The sequence below is a fragment of the Berghia stephanieae genome, chromosome 5 (genome assembly GCF_034508935.2).
Source record: "Berghia stephanieae isolate SIO BIC M18660-M18661 chromosome 5, UCSD_Bste_1.3, whole genome shotgun sequence".
In the NCBI taxonomy this organism is placed as follows: domain Eukaryota; kingdom Metazoa; phylum Mollusca; class Gastropoda; order Nudibranchia; family Aeolidiidae; genus Berghia; species Berghia stephanieae.
In genome coordinates, this window is record NC_088364.1 from 13,090,192 (window position 1) to 13,115,634 (window position 25,443).

The following is a 25,443-nucleotide window of genomic DNA, read 5'->3' on the forward strand; positions in this document are numbered from 1 at the left end:
TGCCTGAGATAGCACCAATGGGCACATATCACATAGTGTCCCTTGACACTCACACTCCAGATCGAAAACCGTCGTATAATATTACTTCTATGTATTTGATACAATTGATAGTAGATAATAGTGCACGTCGCTACTACCCTGTTGTATCCGTTTAGTATGATAAGGCCCATGCCGATCTCTGTAGCAGGGAAAGGTTGATAAAATAATAGCCGCTCCTCTCGTTAGAGGATGCTGATCAATCGCAAAGCATTTTCCGCCAGGTTTAATCCAGTCCCACCTATCCAACTATAAGTAGAACAGAAGACCCCCTAATGACTGATAGCGTTTCGAACCAGGTTCTTTGGCGTGCGATGAGAATAATCTACTAATCGAGCTGTTGGAAATCTCAAAGTGTCACAAAGCATACTTGTCACCCCAGCCTTCTCATTTTCTTAATAATTAATTTGAGGAGATTAGTTTTAGAACTCTTTCAGAATAGAGGAAAGATATTGTAAGTTCAACTTTCACAATCCCGCCTGTATTCCTACGACAACCATGGATACCCAACATTGAGAAGTTTACTTCTAAATATTATTAGAGTAAATTAAATTGTCCAAAACTACTCTTTATTATAAACAATATTTCACCAATGTACCGTGATAATTATATTTAGTTTGACTGCTTTCATTATTAGAAATGACCACTGTTCTCATTTTTTACGCGATGACTTACTCTAGCATCATTGTGTGTGAGAAAATTCGTGTTTGTTGATATTGCAAGTGGCATGGGAAGATCAGTGAGAAAAGAAAGCTATAATAGTTGTTGAATTGTATGAACAGGATATTCTCACCGAAAAACTGGTATTCAAATTCTGTTGTTGAGATTTTAACTCAACACCGACCCGCTCTAAAGCTTCGATTTCTTATCCGTGTGCCTTGTGCTTCCGTTTTTTCAGTCTCGACTCGAGTGTTGAAATGGAGAGTTATTTAATCATTTGTAAGTAGCAGAGGTGGTAGACATAGATATTCAATTTGTTTGATCTTTAGCTCATCAAATCAAATATATTTTTACCTGTAAATATTTAACAATATTTATAGTGACGGCCCGAAAATGAAACCAGAAGGTCTGTTCGATTTGCGAATTCAAACGGGTCAAGGAAAAAATGCTACAACAATATTAACAGAAGATGGATGCTACTATCCTGTCATACATGAACCTTATAGTCACAGATCACACATTAGTCAGCCTCGATCACCATCAGCACCTACCCATGTTAGGCGTGGAGATCGACCCATGCATCGCACAACTATGACTATCTCAAAACCTCCATGGGAACCAGACTACACAACAACCAACAAGCAGGTAACTTGATTATTCAATAATTTATTTATGATGGATTAAACTTTTTCATTTTTACATTCTACCCTTTATCCCAAATTGAAGCAAAAATGCTTTCTTTCCATTTACAAACTACGCTAAATAATATAGTGAGGTGCAGCAGATTTAGAATTGGAATGTAACTTGATTTTAAATTCTCCATTGAAATGCAAAAGATGTAAATACTTGATTATGAATGATATATAAATAATTATATATTATAACTCGCATAAGTTGAACTTTTATATAGTAAGCATAAAAAGGTTGGCAAATCTGTGATTCAATGCATTTTTGAAAGTAGATAACGCATATCGGGAATTTAACTCTGGCTAATCATATCTTTGAATTTTTTGAATACACTTTTGAAAATACATGTTATTTTTCAAGACTTATTCCCTTTTGTGCCTTGAAAGGTTTACCATAGTGCTACGAAACTCAGATAAATTAATCCGTCAGAATTTGTCGATGTTTAAAAAGTATGAATATTGCTTTCATATTGTGCATGTCCATGGTTAATTGCATAATGTAACTTTATAGTCTAAATTTTTTTTTGGAGTCGCTGTTTGAAAACACACAAAGATACTATTATCAAGATATTTCACCTGCACATTGACAATCGCTATTTGCTATAATTCTATGTCATTTAGCCCTTGTCTTTATTTCTAGGTTTATGATTTGACAATAGATTCAATGAATATTGATACTACAAAATGAGAGAGGAAAGGACATGAAGATTTTGAACTGCATAAAAGCTCAATTGGCATGGTGTTTTGATAATTTTGTCTATGATTATTTTGATCTGAAACATTGACGGTAATGCTCAGAGAGTTTTATAAATAGGATGATGTTCGCTTAAGTTTTCTTGTTCCTTTAATTGGATTTATTTCAGCAGATACATTTTACACCTATTTCTATTCTACTGGTGTTCCCCCCCCCCCCCCCCCACCTCTCCCCTTTTTTATGCATTTTAAGCATTGTTTTATGTTCCGCTCAATTTGGTACTCCTTAGTAACATATTGAACGCTTCTTTTTGTTTACATTCCAAGATTTTTCTTCTACAAATGGGACCTACCAAATTTCTCTGTCGTCGATCCAGAATTTAGTAATGTATTTATGTTTTTAATGTTTTTTGTTGTTGGCTGAAAAGGGGTATTGAGCCCAAAACGCTCTGTGTTTGGTATTTTGTTAGTTTTTAAAGCTGTAATATTCATTTTTGATCATGAAAATTTGACCAGAGTATGATTCCAATTTCCCGTTTTCCAATCACAAATGCCTGTTTCAGACTGGGAAATCATTTTACTATTACAGTAGTCATCGCCTAATAATCAGCCTCTTTGGTGAACATTACCAGGTATGTCATTGAATGAAGAAACTGCAGGAGGAAGAGGGAAGTGAGACAGAGAAAGAGGTGGGGGGGTGGGGGGGGGGGGGGAAGAGGGTAACACCTAAAATTTAAAGTTTTGCCTCTAAAAGCACATAAAGATCAACCTGTTTATGGCTTGATTTTTATTCTTGTCTTGTCAGAAAAAAAATTCCTGTCTTTCCAGAGAGAATCGGTTGGTATGCTCCCAACCAAAAACACTATCCCTTTCTTTCGTCTGATAGCAAAATGCATTTAGCACTAATAATCAGTCATGATGATTTCTGTGGAAATCCACGATTTTGGATACAGAGAATGAATTTCCTCCTTTTCAACCACTTCCGTAAATCTCGTGAATCTGCTTTTGCGCTAATTATTGCAGACTTTCCATTCACTTTTCATTTCTGCAAATCTTTCTATAAACAGCCAGTGAAGTCATCAGGACTTTGTGACTATCAATGATAGTTTATCATCTCTAGTGCTTTAAAAAATTGGGGTTAACGCGATTAAAATGAGACTATAAGGCAAACTTTTAAAATGTTCCTCCTTTTTCACTTTTTGTAACCATCAACACTGAATAATGAAATGTTTTACTTTGTGGGGCTATTTGTTGTTGTTGTTTTTTTTGCTCAATGACAATTAGTATGGCAGGTGCATGATGCTCTGTCTAGGTGGGCAAAGGTGTAACAAGGTAAAGCAGTCAATATGAATTTGTTTTCTTATTATTTGCTAGGTTTAATTGTAAACATCAATCAGTCAAATTTTGAATCAGACACTGTCTATTCCAAAACAATTTGGCTAAAATATTGTTTCTGTGTCAAGAAGATTTGAAGCGAGACTTTAGCAAGGGTGTTTTTAACTGTAAAAAAATTGGTTATTGTGCTGTGGGCGATTACAAGATTGGCAATAGGTGGTGACTACTGTATTAGGTTGCATCTAGGAATATGCTTTTTCTTACTTCCCCTACCTCTACATTTGTTGTGCATTTAAAATTTTTTTTATTTTGTTGCTTTATGGCTGTTGGCTGGCTGGGTTAGTTAAAAATTTTTTTGGAACACTTGGTAAATCCCAGAGACAGATTTTCTGAGGGATGAGTAAACAAACAGTGTTTCCCATAGAGTTTGAGTTAATTTCAAATTTTGTAGCGCTAAACAAACAGTAACAATTTACGGATGCCAAATGTCTGGGTTTTCCAGCTTTTTTGGGTTTTGAACTATTCAGTTTACACCCGAAGAAGAAGAAGATGGTCACTGAAGGTCCGTCTTCCAAAGACAGAAATGATATTATTGAAATTGAAGCAACAAAGGCCCCAAACATTTGGAAAGAAAAGGAGAGAGTTAAGAGGGGTGTTTTTGTTTGTTCATTTACAACATTCGTTTTAGGTGAGATGTGAAGCTTCTGCTCATTTTTAATTAGTTTTCTTTCAAAAATCATTTGGCATCCGTGGCAAATGCTTGCTTGCTTCCCTTTGGATATGATGTAGGGTTTAGAAAAAGCCATTTACGCTAGATATAATAAGACTATCCCAATCACCACTTTCACTTGGTGTACTGGAGGGTCCCAAAAAAATCTTGACCTTCGATTGTCATTTGTCTTCCATCAATTTTGCCAATTTTCCGTATATTTACGGAATTCATTCTGTTAAAACACCTCAGTGGGAAATAAAGAAAGTACATTTTTACTCGAGTTCAGTGCTCAGATCTAGTGGTCGGTCGATGTGCTTACGTAAAAGTTCAGTAAATTTTTGCCACCTGAATTCGCAACCCTGTTCTATTACTGAGCTGTCGGGACCCTCATGGGATCGAGCAGAGGGATTTGACAAATTTATTCAATAATTTCATGTCCAGCTAATTCAATCTGTAATGTTCCCAGTTGATATACAAAATCTGACTTGGTGTCTTTTATGTATGTGATATTTTTTCTCTCACTTAAATGACCACCAGACAACGATTTAGGGGAAGGATCTAATTTTAGGATTTGTAGAAACTACTCTGTCATAAAATTGTATCCTTTTTAGGTTTGAACAAGTAGGTTTTTTACAGACTGTTTTTTTTTTTGGGGGGGGGGGGTGGTACTACAGAAACTGATAAATTGATAATATTATGCCCCATGGCCTAAACTATTGCTTATAAAGCGGACGAGACCTGGGACCTGTTAAGCAACATTACAATTTTTATAAACAGAGACAACATTAATGGCCAGGTCCTCATTTTACACCCGAGTGGGTGAGAAAATGTGAGTAAAGAGCCTTTTCCAAGGACTCAACTGTGCAACGAGCGAGGCTCGAATCCAGGACCTTCCAATCCTAAAGCGTGTGTCATACACCTATACCACATAGCCGCACTAAAACAATGTTAATATACTATACATCATAATAATTGGCTATTAAATGAACTTACATTTCATAATCTAGACTTTGATAATTCAGTTTTCATTGACTGGCTTCCCCACCAAATTATTTATCACATTGAGCCAATGGGGTGCATAATGTATGATCCAGTTAGGCCTACTTAGTGAAAGCATAAAAGAGAAAACTTAAGTGATGTTGAATTTGGTATTAAACGTCTTGTGTGTGGGTGGGGTTCCTGACCTCCCACAGTGGGCAGGGAGGTACTTACTGTGTCTTCTACCTCCCCTGTATCTGTTTTCCAACTAGCTTTTTGTCTTTGTCTTGGAATTGAGATTACTCTTGGTTTTGTCCTGGCCCTGGCCGGATAATCTTGTTGAGAGGGAAACAGTCAAATGTATTGTTTGTTTTGGGAGATGATATTTTTTTCCTTGTACATCACCTCTCTGTATGCACTGTATTATGTTTTGTTTACTTATTATATATATGATTTGTAAACATTTGAGTGTGTTCCTCTTAGTGGGGACCTGTGCTTGCGTCTGGACAAGTCTTTTAGGCGATCTCAAAGTACTTTGATAGTGTGCTCTTGGAATCTACATCTGTTTCCTATTTGAATCAATTCCCCTTGGTCTTCCTTTTCTTGGGTGCTTTAATTGAAGTTCTACAACTTTTTACTATCCGATTTTCTTCCTTTTTTCTGGGCGCTGATATGACCTCAATGTATTTCAAGCGTCGTAAAACCCTTAAAAGCAAAAAAACAAAACAAACAAACGTCTAGTGTCGGCTGTATTTGTTTAATTTGGATAAGAGGTGTGTAATTGCTAAAAATTATGCAGTAAACAATGAGGAGCCCATCTGCACAAATTCATAATCAGATTGAATTTTGATTTTTAAAAAAAGAGAGTTAGGCTATCCCCCCTTTATCCTCATATTTGATTATTTTTGCATTTCGATTGAGATCTAGTGTTAGCCCTCCTGTGATGTCCTAACTTCTGATTTCAGGAAGGTTAATTTGTCTTGATTGACATTGTGCAGTCATCAAGTAGTTAGCTTTATTTATTTATTTTTTAAAATATTTAATTTATATGGATGTGCTTTTGTTCATATGAATTCTAGTCGAACGCTTTCAATCTTTCTTTTTTAATAATTAAGCTATATATATTTATACATTCTTCTCTGTATTCAATACCTACATAGTAGAAGTAGCATTGGTTTTAGTATTTCTTGATTTACTGAGATTGACTAAGGTGTAATTATTGTCATTGTTTGACTGAAAATGACTATTGTTAAGATATCCAAACAACCATCAATGCTAACCTTTCCTTTGAGTCAAGTTTGATATTTTTTTCCTTGTACTATCAGATTTTTTAATTAATTAATTTATTTATTTAAAAAAAAACTTTTTGTTGTTGATAATTTACATTGTAAAGTGCCCAGAGCTTGTGTTTTACACGGGAATGAGCTCTGTATAAATGTGTCTTATTATTATTATTATTATTATTATTATTATTATTATTATTATTATTATTATTATTATTATTATTATTATTATTATTATTATTATCATCTTTCAAAAGCTGCATAGTCAAACAATAAAGTTTGGGTTTAAAGGTGGAAACTCAATCAAAACGTGTAAAGTCACCAATAAAAAAAATGAGCTTTTCATTGAAGACAGGATCACCTCGGCTTAGCAGGTTTTGCAAGTGGGATTCTTATAATGTTGTAGTTATAGCAATTTACGACTTTAAAGTGACAATTTCTCCATAATACCCTTTGCTGGCTTAGTACCTGCTAGAGGAAGGAAGCGGAGGGGGGGGGGGGGACTAAGACAAGGGGACAGAGAGAGAGAGAGAGAGAGAGAGAGAGAGAGAGGGGGGGGGGGGTCAACGTGGGTTGTGAACCTTCTTCACACTTTTTAAAACCAGCATTGTGTTTGCACATGCTTTCATAGACCTTACATTTTGGGTTCATTGACAGGCTGCATTAGTTCCTCGTTTTCAACCAGGAGCGTCTCGCATTGTGAACAAGTTTGGCATCCACGCCACACAATTTTGGTTTTCTGAGCGTACACGCTCACAGGTTCAGAATTTATCATACCAATATCTGTATCATTGATTTGGAGGTAATGATTGAGTGTTATCCTCTTTAGGATGACTGTAAATTCCTGTGTGTAGATGGGGGCGGGGAAGGGGGGTGGGGGTGGCCGAGTTGTTAAGGCATCACACTTACGCCTGGAGCGACCAGTTTCGTGCCCTCGCTGTAAGCATCTCATTTTTTTTTTTTTCATCCGTAAGCAAGGTACATAGCCCCTGTTGCTCACTTTGAAGCACTGCATTGCGACTGACGTCTGGGTTAAAGAGATATGTTCTCCAGCCACATTTTCCCTTTGTATAAAGAAAAGGAATTTATTTATTATTATGCTTTCTTTACTCTATGGATATTCAGTTCAATCAGGTAAATCGAATACAATTTCTTAAATCCAGCTTCCCGATAGAAAAAAATATTTGCCTCATGCTTAGGTTTGGTCAGCTTGAATCGCATCGCTATTGTTCTTCTCCTGTGGTAATCAAAACCTTGCATGTAAAGGGTAAATATTTGCTATATAAAAATTAAAAACCATATATATTATGATTTTTATTAAAGAAAAATTGAATCGGAAACGTTGCTTGTTATTATCAATTCCGCTATCTCAGATAAAGATATGAAAAAATGTATATGAAACAGTGCCAGTCAAAGCAAGAAAGAAAAATACAAAAAAAACAACAAAAAAAAAAAAAAAAAAACTAACAAAACAGAACAATCTTAAGAAATCAGTCATCCTCGACTTGGAATCGAACCTCAGACCTTCTGATGCTTTGTCTGGCACTACTTCATACAAACTTTTTCAGATTTTACATCTTACACCAGTGCCTGCTTCCTATTTTGTCAATTTGACATAATATCCACCCTCTGTTGCGCGTGGAATTTAGTCATTTTTTCTTTGTTTTTGTTTTTTAGTTTTATTATTATTTTTTCTCTTTTTTTCTGTTACTTCTTTTTTTTTTGTTCTCTCGTGGTTCAATCCTTCTCTGGTTTGATTTTTACAACGTTTCGGGTAATACCCTTTATCCCGGGGTCCGTACCCATCCAGCACCTTACCGCCTATTACATGGACTTGGAGTCTTATCGTGTCATATCTTTATTGGCGTCGACACCGTTCGTTCTACGGACTTGGATTGCTACAAGCATTCATTATATTATATTATTCTTTTAGAGCCATAACGTCACGTTTGACGTAGTACGATAACAAAACGCCGCGCGGCTGTGTGGTCTAGTGGTATGACTCTCGCTTTCGGATCGGAAGGTCCTGGGTTCGAGCCTCGCTCGGCGCATAGTTGAGTCCTTGGAGAAAGCTCTTTACTAACATTCTCTCATTGTACTCAGGTGTAAAATGAGTACCTGGCCGTTAACAGCGTCGTCTCTGTCCGAAAACATTGTAACATCACCTAACAAGCTGCGTCATGTCCTGCCCTAAATGTTAAATGTTGCTGTTGGCCAGGAACCCCTTGTAAAGCGCTTTGAGCACATTTAATGGATATTACGCTATATAAAAGCTCATTTTTTTAAAACAGCCGTTTTAGGTTTATATTTGGACTGGAAAACTGTCACTCTCCTATATTCGATAGTATGAATGATATACAACTTATCTCTTTTTTTTTATTTTATTATTTTTTTTTTTTTGAGACGTAAAATAGCCTTTGGGTTCATGAATTGTTGTGAAGATTTTGGGTCAAAGAAGTCCCAGGTTTAATGATCATTTTTGTGAAGATTTTGGGTCAAGAAAGTCTCGGGTTGATTGGTTGTGTCGAGGAGAATATTTAATTTTTAAAATAATAATGGATTTTAAGGCTAACATAATATAAAATTTGAGACGAAATAAATTAAATACTTTTATTGGAAATAGTGATTTTTGCTTCTTCATTTTAAAAAATCTCATATGCTCCCTAATTTCGATCAGTTTTCTTCATCTGGTTCACTGCAATTGTAACACCGGATAGCGTGATGGTTTACATATTATGGAGTAACTGCTTTCTTGTCAAAAAATGAAAAGGCGTTTTGTTAATGGACGGAAAACGTATTCATTTTCTCTCTCTCTCTCTCTCTCTCTCTCTCTCTCTCTCTCTCTCTCTCTCTCTCTCTCTCTCTCTCTCTCCGCTGTGAAATAAATCACGACACATGCTTATATTTATGACATAATATTATTATTATTGGCTGTAATTTTTGTTACCTCTCTTGTCCCTATTCACGATGGGTGCGCTATCGACAACAATAATAATATAATATTATTATGTATCCTAAGGATTTTATGATATTCCCCTTTTGTTTATTGGCCACAGCAATGCCATATACACGGTAAGGTATGCAACCTATTACGATTCTTTCATCTCTTTGTATTTATTAACTCACTCAACCCCAACACCGACTATATCCGTAGTATATCAGGGTTACTTTTACCCCATGCCTATTTATTACATTTTTTTCTGAGACAAATTATAGGCGTAGTATCAAAGCTAAAGTGTTTAGTTTTTGCAAGTCAATGATAGTTGATAAAACTATCTATGCACATGTTCATTTAAATAAATTTTTTCCAATTTTGAAAAGTAGCAACAATCTCTAGGATTGAGTGAGTTAAACGGATTATTTTTTATCATGCCCCATAACACAACGAGCTTGCGAGTATATGTTGTTGCACGATAAAAAAACATAACGAACTTAATAAATACAAATAAATGAAAGAATACGTTTATCACCCCTCCTAGTAAAATTTTAGATATTTTGCGACCGAATAGTATGGTCTATTCACCATAATTTGTACCTTTCTCCATCTGCTTGAATGACGGACAATTTGACCCAAAAACAAAAACGTTGGATTTGTATTCATGCGCACCAAAAGATTATAGATACCAATCAGTTGTCTTTTACACCTAATTCCACACCAATAAAATGTTGGAAAATATTCTGCAATCGTTGAATAACTTTTTATACAACGCGTCATGCGTTATTCAACGATTACATATTTACTAAGAAATGATAGGGTTTTCCAATGGGAGGGATGGAATAAGTATCATTTATTTTGCACCTGTATTGACGAGCGTTTTCTTCGCTATTTTCTCAATGGTATGCTTTCCACTGCTTTCACAGCACTATATAATATATAGGGAATGAGATTAGCGGAAGAGTAGCGTCCCTTGATTGGACGTCACCATGGCGGAAAAGTTATTAGAGAGAACGTCATGTTGGTTGTGCACATGCGTCTCTCGTCCTCGCGGAATTCCCTATTGCTGGAATCAACCAGATGAAGAAAACGGAGCAGAAAGTCGATTGATTAGAAATGAGAAATATGTTAATGTTGCTGCTCGAAGCTCGAAGAAATAAACAACAATGTGAAATTGAATGTAAGCTTCAATTTAATAAACGAAAACAGATAATGTGGACGTTTTGGATTTCACCTATATCACAAAACTTAGACGTTTATAATCTGATCGAGAAAATCGTGTGATATCTAGTCAAAAACGATAACAATGATCACACACACACACACACACACACACAGAGAGAGAGAGAGAGAGAGAGAGGGAGAGAGAGAGAGAGAGGGGGGGGGGGGTCGATTTCATTCACATTGTTAATTGTTTATCAACAGCCAACTATGTTTGTCCGAAGTTGTGTCACAAACTCTATGTTTTGATTGGTCAAAAATCTACTGGTTAATTTTGTGGGGGTCGGTCAAGGCTGTCCAAAGAAGTCACCGGCCGGGGTGGTATGGATGCTGAGAGCTGAATTTATTGTCGAGTGAAACGTGGATTTAACTTTTATGTTTTATCGAGTGCAATAGTTTTGATTGCTTGAAGCGATAAAAAATAGTTCACTTTAACCGGATACCAAAGTGATTGAGACATGAAACTGAGGCTCCTTCCGTATGTGAGTGTTCAATGTCAAGTCGGTAAACATTGCATTTGTGTATTTATGGTATGTGTTTAAATAGAATACACAATATTTCTTCCGGCTATATCAATCCTACAAATACACAAGAAAGTTTATAGATTGTATGCGCTTGGCTAATGAGCTCATAACATTGCCATCCGGACGTATAACGGACCAACACACAAAACTGTGTATCCATGAACGTTTATAGTCAGGTTAATACAGTTCAGTGAGCATTACTCATAAACGCGGATGGCAAAAAAACAATAACAAAGACCTGAGTGACGTCATCTTCGAACTATCTATAGTTCGAGAGAGTTTAGTTAGAAGAAATCACACCTGAATACATAGAAAGCTACGAAAACCCGTGCCAAATTTCAAACGCAATATACATTATAAACAATGTAAGCGGGAGGATGTTTACCGATTTGACTCGACATGACATACATTCGCATCGTCCGTAACTAAAACCCAACTGCCACTTCAGAAGTTTCGCATCTCTGTATAGATAGTTCGAAGATGACGTCAATCAGGTCTTTGTTATATTTTTTTTTTTGCCATCCGCGTTTATGAGTAATGCTCACTGAACTGTAATAACCCGACTATAAACGTTCATGGATACACACAGTCCGTTATACTTCCGGACGGCAATGTTGTGAACTTCTTAGCCAAGCGCATACTATCTATATCGCTGTCTCCCTTTTACTTTTAATATTAAAAACACCCTTTGGCACTTGGTTCACCCCGATATAGTACTTGTTTGAACCGGTGAGTCACAAATTTAAGGTAGCGTATATTGTAATGTGTTGACATTGATGTTTTTATGGTAAGATGTATGGCCACAAAACAGTTTTAAATCGATTTCGTCACCATTGGCCTTATGATCTATGGGAACCTGTTCTGTTTCGTAAGCAATTAATAAAGGCGTGGTGTGTAGCATCTGTTTGTATCGGAACACACACACACACACACACATACTTTATATATCACCAAGCGCTGACGCACACACAATTTATTCCCACCAGAAGGTCAACATAAATAAATTAATAAAGTTTCTCTGAACCCCTTTGGTCTCTCTCTCTCTCTCTCTCTCTCTCTCTCTCTCTCTCTCTCTCTCTCTCTCTCTCTCTCTCTCTCCTTTCCTCTCACTCCTCCCCTCTCACTCTCCTTGATTTCACCCAGGCGACATACATGCATACACACACGGGGGAACTTACAGATATATGACAGACAGACAGACACACACACACACACACACACACATATATATATTTATATATATATATATATATATATATATATATATATAGAGAGAGAGAGAGAGAGAGAGAGAGAGGGAGAGAGAGAGGGAGAGATAGAGAGAGAGAGAGAGAGAGAGAGAGAGAGAGAGATCTGTTCCTCCTCCTTTTTCAGCTGTCAGATAGGCCATATTATTACATCTATAACTATGCAAATAAGTCAATATAAAGGTCTATTTTTGTAGTGGACAGGCGCCGTAAAATTTCATTGCTTACTTGTCTTGGGTACGGCGATCTTTTTCTTCGTAAGCTCTGTACCGCTCTGCCGTCTGAAAAAAAAAAAGAAGAAAGAAAACACGTATTCAAAATTTTGTTCAGAGAACTCGTCCTTTAAATATCGATCGATTAGAACGACCCCCATCTTGGCAAAAACTCTCAAACATGGGACTTAGTCAATTTCCAGGTTTGGGAGTCTTTTTTTTTTTTTTTGTCAAGATGAGAGTTATTTTTATCGATCGATATTTAAAAGACGAGTTTTCCGGCCAAAAATTGAAATGCGTGATTTTTTTTTGTTTTTTTTTTTCCCAAAGTACGCTACTACTAATAGTTAGTTCATATTAAAAATTTAAAAAAATCTATATGGCCAGAAATCGTTTGCTTTAATTAATTATCGGTCAATCAAGAAGACGAGATCACCACCATCCACCCACCCCCCTTTCCCGACAAAAAATAAAAATAAATAGAAGTAAATCACAAACTCAAAACTTCAGATATATTTTGAAAAGTTGGGGACGTGTTAGTCAATCGATGTACAAAGTAATAGTTTTCATGACAAAACGCGATCCACCGAATGTTGTGTTGTATTTTCTCTAAATGTCTTTGTAAAGCGCTTTGCAGTGGATATTGCATTATATAAAAGCTCATTTTTAAAAATGTAGTTAGGCGTTCCATCTTGTCCTACGTGTTGTTGCTGACTTTGGACATATATATATATATATATATTTTAATATATATATATATATATATATTATATTATATATATATATTATAAATATATATATATATATATTTATATAAATGAATAAATAAATGATAAATAAATAGATACATTAGTAAATCAGTGAATACATAATTTTCTTTATTCATTTTACGGAAATTGATTTTACCAACCTGAATTACAAGAATGAATAAAATGGCGTTAAAATGTATTTACATAATTTCATAAAGCAATATTAATGAATTTCGTGGGGTTTTTTTTTAAAGTCAAAAATGAAAGAAGATTATAAGATAATTTTAAAAAGAAAATGATTGGTGATGAAATACTACAGATCACGGTATTTAATTTTAAAAAGCCCGATGCTGATGGGAAGAAAATAAAAACCCAAACCCAACACGCCGATGATGACTCGCGCACTCCATATCACCTAGCAGCTTCTCTAATGTATTTTTATGTGTCTCTTTCTCTTTATACCCTTCCGCCAAGACATCATCATAACATACCGTCGCCTAGGCATTCCACGAAGGAATATAGATAATTCATTAAACAAGATGTCTGGTGTCAACAGGAATCGCCTATGTTGTCCAAGTGAGCAAATTGAGGGGTTAATAATAAAAAAAACGAAAGTGCCTGAAGCGGTGCTCGAACCCGGGACTTTCCGGGTCACAGTGCAATGGTTTAACCACTCGGCCACTTCGCCCCTATCCCACAAAAAGCTCTATGTCGCCGCACATACAAAGACAGCATACGAAACATCACTTATCTTTAAAATAAATTACAATAGGAAATGAAATGGTAGCCTTAATTTAATGGACGAGAACGGATATTGTGAATTTCATTTTCATTATCTAAAAAAAAGAGCTTTTTTATATAGAGCAATATCCACTAAACATGCTAAAAGCGCTTTACAATGGGTCCATGGCCAACAGCAACACTTAACATGGCGCCTGTTAGGCGATATTGCAATTTTTTGGACAGAGACAACGCTGTTAATGGCCATATACTCATTTTACACCTATATACGGTTAGAGTGTGAGTAGAGAGCCTTTTCCAAGGATTCAACTATGCGCCGAGCGAGGCTCGAGCTCAGGACCTTCCGATCCGAAAGCGAGTGTCATACCACTAGATCACATAGCCGCATCTAGTATTCTTCACTTATCTTTGTGATGCTTCGAAGGCAACATCTCACAAAAAAGGAGTCAAAGCAGTCTATGGAGTAGGATTCAATAGTCTGATGCCATGTCGGCCCAACAACCAGCAGCTTGGTTCTAAACAAAGAAAATCGGTACTTTTATTCATCGTGCTGGCTAGAAAATTTTCACATGTCTTGTGATCAGAATGTATAAAAGTCAAAACATGATCGGATTATACTGATTTTTCTCCTCTGGATACACTTTTATGCTCGTCGGAGAAGTTTTCATAAGGGCGGTGACGGAGATAATGGCGTCCGCCATTGTTCCGATAGTTTAGAACATGCGTCATTACGAGGGAAGTGACGTCACGACTGTTGGACACCATTAGTGATTTTAAACGCACTTCTCGTAATAATTAAATTCATGTTGCGTTTGTCGCCCGTAGAGCTTTCGTCTCCTCAGACAGATAAGCTAAAAGTTATAGCACTTTCAATGATCAACCTTTAACAAGAGCAAAGTTTAAAATTTGTTACAGCGCATTGAACTAATTTAGACTATATTGCGATATTGCGCACAATAGACTGTAAATATTTTTGCTTTCGTCCTATTTCTTTATTTTGTCGAATAAATTACATGTGTCGTCCTTATTGTAAAGAGGTTTTATGACTTTATAACTTAGCTCTGCCTGTTTCTATCATCTGTATCGTAATAAAATCACAGCAGTGGGTAGGACAACGTACAGTTTTCTGGCTTACAGAACAAGACTGACGAAAGCCAGTATTTTTTTTTTTTCAATATTCAGGGTTATATAACGGAATGACTTACTGGTTCGGATTTGGTGGGGTTCAAACGAAGTTGAAGCGAAGAGCCAGCTGTAATTTGACCAGTTGTAGCATTTAATTTGCGTTTCTTAAATAATATTATGGGTGTCCTGAGCCATTCCTGCTATCTCGATAATTGGATTCAATAGTCTGATGTCACGTCGCCCAGCAACGGCGGTCATCGTGGTTCTAAACAAAGAAAATCGGTCCTTTTTATTCGTCATGCTGGCTAGAACTTTTCATGTCTTGTGATCAGATTGTGTAAAAGTCAAAACATGATCAGATTTATAATGTTTTTTTTTTTACCCTCTGGATACGCTTTTATGCTCGTCGGAGAAATATTTCATAAGGGCGTCCGCCATTGTTCCGATAGTTTAGAGCCAGTTACTAAGTTACCATGCGTCATTATGAGTGAAGTGACGTTACGACTGTTGAAGCGTATTAATTGGCAAGCATTACATCACAAGAAGAGACAGAGCGACCAACTGTCCTTATAAAATCGGGACTATCCCGATTTGGCAATTAGGAGATGAATAAAAAGAAGCAAAGACAAATAATTAAAATGGACTGGTTATATGTATAGAAATGACACATGCATATCCCTGGATTATGTTCTTTTTCTTTTCTTTTCTTTTCTTTTTTTTTTTTGAATAGCAAAGGAACAGAAAAAGCTCTCAATTTAGATTATATCATATCTAAACATACTGCTGATTTTGGGGTCAAGACGGTTTCGTATGTTATGGTGTCCTGTTTTGTTGGCCGCAATGCAGAGAGATTTTCATTCGTAGTTTTGTTTTGTTTTATTTTGTTCTGTTTTTGTTTGTTTATTCTAGTCTCCTCTGTCCACCTAGCTCTTATTTCTTAGGTAGGTCTGTAAGGTCTAGCAGAAAGTACACCTAAGTACAATCGCGATAGAACAGTGCCTTACGTAGAAACCAAGGTAAACTCCGGCCCCAGAATTTTTATGGCTTTGAAAGACGCCTCGTTGACTGATGATCTGATGGCGTTATACGGATTGAAAGGTCATTGGTTGGAATCCCATTGCATCACTATCATCATCATCATCATCATCATCATAACGATAATCATCATCATCATCAGCATCATCATCATCATCATCATCATCATCATAACGATAATCATCATCATCATCACCCAAATCACCACCACCGCTACCGCCACTATCCAAGACCGACTCAATACTTTACTCAATACTCAATACATCGTTACAATCCTTCCACAGTACCACAGTGGTAGCAAAGACTTGGAGCCAGTCAGGAGACCTCCCCTGTGTCCGTCCATGCACCGGTCACAGATCAGACTCGGGGGTAAGGACGACGAAGGTCCGAGCCTCTCCGATCACATGGCTACCTATCATCCCAAGGAAATTATTCCAGTAAGTTTATGTCTTTCTATTTATATGTTTTATATACTTCTCTACATCCTCCTCCTCCTCCACCACCACCACTTCTTCTTCTTCTTCTTCTTCTTCTTCTTCTTCTTCTTCTTCTTCTTCTTCTTCTTCTTCTTCTTCTTCTTCTTCTTCTTCTTCTTCTTCTTCTTCTTCTTCTTCTTCTTCTTTTTCTCCTCCTCCTCCTCTTCCTCCTCTTCCTTAGCCCCCTCTTTTTCCTCTTCATATAAAGCGACTGTCCCAGACTGAACATTTCTGTCCAAGTTGGATATCCCCCCCCCCCCCTGAATTCCTGATAATCTGCAATATGCTCCTCTCCAGTAGCTTGCTAGGATAATAAATACAACACTTTATGCTTATTTATTTATTTATTTATTTATATATATTTGATTCATACTTATGTTATTTATTTATTAATTTATTATTTTTATTTAATTTTCGATGATGATTTATATATCGATGTATTCGTTAATTCGTTTATGATTTTTCTTTATTTCTATATATCTTTATTTATTGATTGATTATTTATTTATCTATTTATTTATTAATTCGTTTATTATTTTTATTTTATATCTATTTTTTTCATTTACTATGTGATATGTATGTATGCATATGTATGTATATGTATGTGTATATGTATGTATATATGTGCATCTTCGTTCCAAGTGCCCCATATGTCAAAATGCATTGCATTTGACTGTACGATTAATATCATAATTCAGAGGCGGCGATGTTTTTCTTGTCTCACTTTCTTACTTTTGCTCCTTCTTTGAGTGTACTAGGGTCATATATCTTTTGCATTATTATTCTTTTTTATATTTACCCAATATGCGATTGTAGCATTGTGAAACATTTGTGGTGATGGGTCTTATATATTTTTATTATCATTATTATTATTTTATTATTATTATTATTATTTATTATTATTATTATTATTATTATTATTATTATTATTATTATTATTATTATTATTATTATTATTATTATTATTATCATTATTATTATCATTATCATTATTATTATTATTATTATTATTATTATTATTATTATTATTATAATCGTTATCATCTTCATCATTATTATTAGTGCTATTATTATTATTATTATTATTATTATTATTATTATTATTATTATTTATTATTATTATTATTATTTCTTTTATTATTACTATTATTACTATTATTATTATTATTATTATTATTATTATTATTATTATTATTATTATTATTATCGATATCAAATAATTTTTTTTTTTTTTTCTAAGGTCAATATACCTATACCTGTTTAATGTCGTATTTAAAAGACGGAGATAATTCTAAATTGGCAAAGCGACGACAAACTTTGGGTGTCTCCCATTCCTGAGGTTAAAAAAAACAAAACAAAAAAACATTAATGATAGTTGAATAAAACTATCTATGTACATGCTCATTTTTTAATACATTTTTTCCAATTTCGAAAAACAGCAAAAATCTCTAGGATTGAGTGAGTTAAAGTTGATTTTGCCAAAAATGTATCACTTAGTTTTTGTCGCCTTGAGAGATCGTATTCGTTCACCTCAATGAAACTTGGAAATTTAACCCAAGTTTCATTTTTTTTTTTTTTTTAAACTATAAATTCAACTGTTATCGTCTAACCCTCCCAACATCATACCGTTTAGAAGTATTGAGTCGCATATTATATTAACGCTTTTCGTTACAAACTACATGAAAATCGTCACATTTTGTTTCGATACAATGAACATTTTTTCTTATTCAGAGTTGTATTGTAGATAACAAAATTTGAAAAAACATTATCGATATAACTTTATGAACTAATACTTATTTTACTACTTGCAGGCCAATAGGCTTCACCTACTGTCGTTCAAGAACCGAATGGACCAGGCAGAAGGCGCCAACATCAAGGCAGTGGTAAACATCCATGAGACCCCGAGCTACTGGTCCCAATACAACAGGATTCATAACAAACTGGGGGCCTTGTTGGGGCCTGGGGTGGCCCGAGAATATCCTGTTAGGAAACAATACAATGTCCTTACTGGTAAATTTCTCCAAAAAAAAACAACAAAAAACAAAAAAAAAAAAAAAAAAACAAAAAAAAAACTAAAAACAAAACACAATCTCTCTAAATTCAATTGTAACTTTTCTTTCAAGCCGCTGTCATTCCTCATCAGACTGGATGTCGAAAAGTGTATTTTAAATCAAAACGTTTAATTTTTTTAAGATTGTTACATTTAATTTTCTCAAAGTTCTCACATTCAGAAACTAGGGAGAAGGTACCGATGTTTTTTGGGATCGTGTTTTTCTTTTATTTTGATTTCTTGATTTGTCTGGCACCATTGCATACACTTTGTTCAGATCTTTAAAATTCTCATTAGAAACCCCCCCCCCCCCCCCCAAAAGTTGAGCTTTTATATAGCGCAATATGCACTAAACGTGCCCAAAGCGCTTTACAAGGGGTCCCTGATCAATAGCAACACGTTATATGTAGAACGAGACATGACGCCTGTAAGGCGATATCACAATTTTTTTCTGACAGAGACAATGCTGTTAACGGCCAGGTACTCATTTTACACCTGAGTAGGATGAGAGAATGTGAGTGAAGAGCCTTTTTTTTGAGGAATCAAGGACCTTCCGATCCAAAAACGAGTGTCAGACCACATAGCTGCATAGCTCATGTCAACTATTTCTTGTAAAGTTCGATCCCCAGTTGAGGTTGACTGATTTTTTGGGATGTTTTATTTTTTTTTTTTTGTAATTTTCTTTCTTGCTTTGGTACCTTTCATACACACTTGTTCAGTTCTTTATCTTACACCAGTGCCTGCTCCTTCATTTCTTAATTTGATATACTCACAAAGGCACTTTTGTTTTCAAAATGAACTCTACATGTTGAGCCTTTGTTTAATTCCTCTTTCTTTTTCTCCTTCTTGCATTCCCTTGCAGAAGATCAAAACTGAATTTCGATGCTAGTATTGACTTTCACGGACTTCCAAGGGTATTGGCATTGCCGTAGAGTTTCATAGTGATATCTATGTATCAAGGCCAACATCTGTTTTTATCCATATCATAAAGGGAGTGCATTTGGAGCACGTGAAGTTTCGTTTCCTTGCCATTTTTTTATATTGAGCTTTTATACAGTGCAATATCCACTAAATGTGCTCAAGGCGCTTTACAAGGGGTCCCTGACCAACAGCAACACGTAACATGTAGAACGAAACATGCACCTGTTAGGTGATATTACAATTTTTTTGGACAGAGACAACGCTGATAACGGTCAGTTACTCATTTTACACCTGAGTACGGTGAGAGAATGTGAGTAAAGAGTCTTTTCCAAGGACTCAACTATGCGACGAGCGAGGCTCGAACCCAGGACCTTCTGATCCGAAAGCGAGTGTCATACCACAAGACCACAAAGCCGCACATTTGGTAAGAGCACATGCCGTTATCTCTACAGCTTACTGTTAAATGATAATAAATATAACATTTATCAATTCTCTCCTTTTACAGGTGAAGAGATGGGACCAGCTTGGAAGCCTGACAATGCCAGAGTATCCGGGAATCGTGTCTTACACGGAATCAGGGATCAGATTAAGAACGAGCGTGTGCTCTTTTAGACCAAGAAAAGAAATTCACTGGACAGTGTTAAAACGGAGCATGGACTGTTTTGATATCAAGAATGCACAAGTGTTTTTAGAAAAATATTATGGTATGAAAATTGGACATGTTTCTTTAACTCTCTCGAGTTCACCCTCATTGAAAATCGAACAAATTTGTTCGATTTTCCATGCATATGAACTCGAGAGAGTTAACCAGTTTACTGCTGTACTCTGGAAAAAAAGTTGTATTTAAAAATTTGGCCAGAAAACTCGTCCTTCAAATATCAATTGTTTTAAATGACCCTCATCTTGGCAAAAATTCTAAAAGCTGGGACTTTGCAAAGTCCCAGATTTGAGATTTTTTGCCAAGACAAGAGTTGTTTAAATTGATCGATATTTGAAAGTTGAATTTTTCTGGCCAAATTTTTAAATTCATGTTTTTTTCAGAGCACACCAGTTAACTGGTTAAGAGAGGTTTTCCTGTTGTACACACGATGGGATCAACATCAGGCCAATCAATTCTCTGATACCACGTCTGCTTTAGATTTTGATTTCTACAATTATATTTTAGAAGAAGCCATACGTTTTCAGAAACACATTCATTTGGAATTAAGTCAGAATAATGTTTTGTTCAAATCATTCAGTAGATTATTCCACCGTTGCCACTAATTTTTAAAATATAATAACCAATGATGCACTTTCCATTTTAGTTCATATTCTCGATTTAGCTGTTATAATTAAATGATTAAAAAAAAACAAACAACAAACGAATTGATCTTGGGGTGAGCAGTGGCTCCACTTGAAAAATCTATTTTGAGATATACAGTCAATTTCTAGATCAAGAATGGTCGTGTGTCTGTTCTTACATTGGAATAATTTGTGTATTTTATATTTATGTGATAACGAATTTATTAATGTGAAATTCTTTGAGTGAAATATTTTTAATCAACCGAACATTTATTTTTGTTTTATTGTTGAGGGGATGAAATATTGATATACATGGTTGAAACAATTATCTATTTATTTATTTATTTATTTATTTATATATTTGTTTATTTATGTGTTTGTATTTATTTATCATTATAATTCTATATTTAATTTGGTGTTAGAAAAGAAGTACATCAAAGAGAGAGAGAGAGAGAGAGAGAGAGAGAGAGAGAGAGAGAGAGAGAGAGAGAGAGAGAGAGAGAGAGAGAGAGAGAGAGATCTTAAATTATACAAACACTTCCATTTATCATCTAACGTTTTAATTTGTCCCATTCTGTTACGCCCAAATGTTGCCTTATTACTGCAGTACTCTGACAAAACGCTTTTTAAATAAACATTTTGGTCAGAAATAAATATTTTATTCCAAAAGCCAATGGACTAAGATGGCCAAATTTGTTAAAAGTAACAAACTGAGACTTGTCAGGTTAATAATGTCTAAGGTTAAATACTTTTTGACTGGTTGAAGGTTATCTAAACTCGTTATTATTTGGAATAAAAGTTTTCTGGTCAAATTTTTAATTAAAATGTGTTTTTTTTTTAGTGTACAGCTCATTATTCCAATAATGGTATTGATGTCTCATTCATATTTCAGTATTACTAATTGCTCAATAAATTAATTTACCAACATCTAAAGTATTAATTAATCCATTCATTTACGACTTTTTTTGTGCCAGAACTTACAAGATATTTTCTTACCTAACATTGTTTGTACTTTATCATTGATCAGCATTACCCAATTCGGTTTTCGAAGAGAAAGAAGACGGTATGTGATAATCATTAAATATTGCTGTTTTTTAGTGTTGTTGACTCTAGTTAATGTTAATGTTGTTGATGAGATCATAACCTTTTTTTTTGACAATTTATAGATTTATCAATTTATTCAATTATACAGGGTGTCCATAAAGTCTGGGTACATGGTAATAGTACAAATTCCTCTTTAAAAATTCTATCTTATTCGATTGGGAGATAATGAATAGTATTTTAACTATACATGACCTCTTCTTCAGTGAAGAAAAGCACCATTCAGCCAAATCTACACAATCTATAGCATAAATGAATAAATATAAATAGATGGGGATGTAAGACATGTACCCAGACTTTGTGGTCACCCTGTATTGTGATAAAAATTTGTTACCAATCACTTAAAAATTGTATTACATCTTGGAGAACTTATCAATTAAAGTGAATATTTAATCTTAACTATGGCCCCATACATGAAACTGATAACCCACATTATAATGGAGCTGAGAAAATCAAATATAAAGTTGCACAGAAAGAAGGATAGTGCAAAAAACCCCCCAAAAAACTAGAGCTTTTATGTAGAGCAATATCCAATAAATGTGCTCAAAGCGCTTTACAAAGGGTCCCTGACCAACAGCAACATGTAACATGAAGAACGAGACATGACTCCTGTTAGGTGATATTACAATTTTTCCGACAGACGGCCAGGTACTCATTTTACACCTGAGTACGGTGAGAGAATGTGAGTAAAGGTTCTTTTCCAAGGACTATGCGCCGAGCGAGGCTCGAACCTAGGATCTTCTGATCCGAAAGCAAGTGTCATACAACAAGACCACATAGCCGCACAAGGTTTTGTTGTTTTCAGATAAAATATAATATTTTTCTTCCTCTACTAGTTATCTAAGGGGCAGCATGACTCAGTGGTATGGTCTTTGCTTTGTACCCAAAAGGTATTGAGTTTGACTACCCTCAGCGCTGTGTGGCCTTGAGCAAGTCACCTCGCCCTCGTTTACTTTGCCGTGCTGCACTGCAGCTGATACCTGTTTTTTTTCAGTCATCCCTTGGAATAGACCCTAAAGACAAATTTTCTCTTGGGGCTAATAAAGAAAAGAAATCGTAACTCACAAGAAATGTATTTTTCACACTAAGTCATTCTTCATGAAAATATGGCTTATCACGTTCATGCACGGGACCACAGAACTTACAAAGATTCAGTTAAAATTATTCTACTTTAATGAGGAGAGTGGTTTTTATTTTGTAGTAACATTTCATTTCCTCGTTTTGTTAATTTTTTGCTTAAAATGTCAATTTTCTTTTTAATTTTATTTCGATAAAAAAACAAAAAAACAAAACAGAAAACATTTATACACCATGAAATGCATTTTTAATTTCAAAATTGCCATTGTTTGAAGAAAATGAGGATCCCTTCTCTTTATTTACGTTTCTCGTCTTGCCATATCTTGAGTTACGACATTTTATAAAAATTCTTTTGAATTATTATCTTAAAATGCATATTTTCTCTACATTAAAACGGACTGTATGATGGTCAAAACACATCAACTATTTTTTAAATGAGGTTAAAAACATTTTATTTTAAACTGGTGATTTTAATCTATTTTTAGATGGAAATTAAAAAAAAAATATTTCTTGAATCACTTAGATTTCCCCACTTTTTAATTTTTTGTTTTTCTTAAGTTATCCAAATGTTTTGTTCAAGTCATTTTAACCCTTGCCGTTTATTTATTTATACAATAACCAATAATGCACTTTATCTTTCAGTTCATATTCTCGATCTAGCTATTTATAATTACAGTCACATCTTTCCAATCTGAACACCTTCATCCCAGCTTTTCGTGCAGATTACACAGACAACCGGAAAGTCGAATCAGTCTCTCCAAAGTGTACAAATAAAGAAGGGAAAAAAATCCGTTCCCAGGGAACCTGTCTGGATAATGGAAACATCCGGATTGTGGAGTTCTGGATTTGAGAGACGCGACTGTAAATCTATTTTACTCTGCACTTATTATTTTTTTTTTTAATATGTGTAGAATTTTAATCTTTAAGTATACTTGTCTTGAGCGTGATTAACTTGTTTTATATTTTACTACACATTATTCATTAATCATTTGACCCACAAGCAATACTTTATTAATGAATTAATTGAGATAATAGAGGATGTGAGGTTTTGTCACAAAATTACAACTGTTAACTTTATATGTTTATTTAAAAGATAAAGCATAAACTCATAAACAAATTTTTTTGGGGGTTTGGGGTTGGACGGTGGTTACATTTGGTGATATTCAATTTTTTTGTTCTTACAGATTCATATTGTTAAATAAAATGTTGGTGAAAAGTGATGAAAATATTTTATTATTACCTAGAAAAGAATATGACTAAATTAAACTTCACTATATCGATTCTTTGGCATATAAAATTTAATCTAAATAAAAACTAAATCCATGCATTGATGCAGGAAGTTTGTCCAATACGGATTTATACCCAAAAATATAAATATTATTTTTGTTGCCGTTGGCAGGTGTGATATTTTTCATTTATTCTGTTGAAATATTCACGACAGTTAGAATTCCAGATGCAAGGAGTAAAGGTGTTTTTTTTTTTTTTGAGTGTTTACTCTATAGCTTTGATGCTTGGATTGTTTTATGTTTTATAGAACATTTACTTGTTTGATGCAGGATGTTTTATTATGTTCTTTTTAACATCGATAAAGAGATTTAACAATTGAATAAAGGAGTTAGGAAGAATGAATAAACTTACTTTGTTTTTTTTCTGTTGTTGTTTTTGAAGCTGCTGCTGTTATTGCTTATTTCTATAGGCTGAAAGTGGTAGAGCCTCGTGCAAAGAACCCAGGTTGGAATTCAAACTATCAGCTCATACAGTTTGCAATATTCTCCTGCCCCCCCCCCCCCCCCCCCCCCTCTCTCTCTCTCTCTCTCTCTCTCTCTCTCTCTCTCTCTCTCTCTCTCTCTCTCTCTCTCTCTCTCTCTCCCCCCCACTACCTCTCTCTATCTCTCCCTATTTTTATTTCATTTTTTTTCTCTTTTCTCCTAAGATGTATCTTCACGAAAACAGCTTACCACGCCTGAGAGTAAAGGTCAAACTAGAAACCTCGCCAAAATTCTAGGCTACATCGCCCATTGCATTTGTTGTTGGCATAAACACGAATATTATCATTGGGAACAGTATTATATTTACGACTAGCATATGATATAATACAACACTGAGGTCAGAATAGTAGCGTTATAACAGGGTTCCACTGTAATAGAGTTGGCTATTCCGGGGAAATAACTCGCCTCAATGTGGTAAAAAAGGGGCTGTAACCTACTTAATGAGACTCAATATCAAGGGATCTAATTCAATAAATACATCACAACCACAAAAAAGGTTTGTTATGGATGAGTTACATCCCCTCTCTCTCTCTCTCTCTCTCTCTCTCTCTCTCTCTCTCTCTCTCTCTCTCTATCTATCTCTCCCTATTTTTATT

The 25,443-nt window shown here is 35.0% G+C and overlaps 1 protein-coding gene across 1 annotated transcript; it reads left to right on the forward strand.

Moving 5' to 3' along the window:
* The first annotated feature begins 760 nt into the window (after window positions 1-760).
* On the forward strand, window positions 761-23,237 carry LOC144972422 (uncharacterized). Its single transcript, XM_078913587.1, has 4 exons — window positions 761-1,341; window positions 16,457-16,609; window positions 18,460-18,658; window positions 20,125-23,237. Exons 1-4 carry the CDS (start codon window positions 1,090-1,092, stop codon window positions 20,229-20,231), a joined length of 711 nt encoding a protein of 236 aa, XP_078769713.1. The 5' UTR covers window positions 761-1,089; the 3' UTR covers window positions 20,232-23,237.
* Window positions 23,238-25,443: the final 2,206 nt, after the last annotated feature.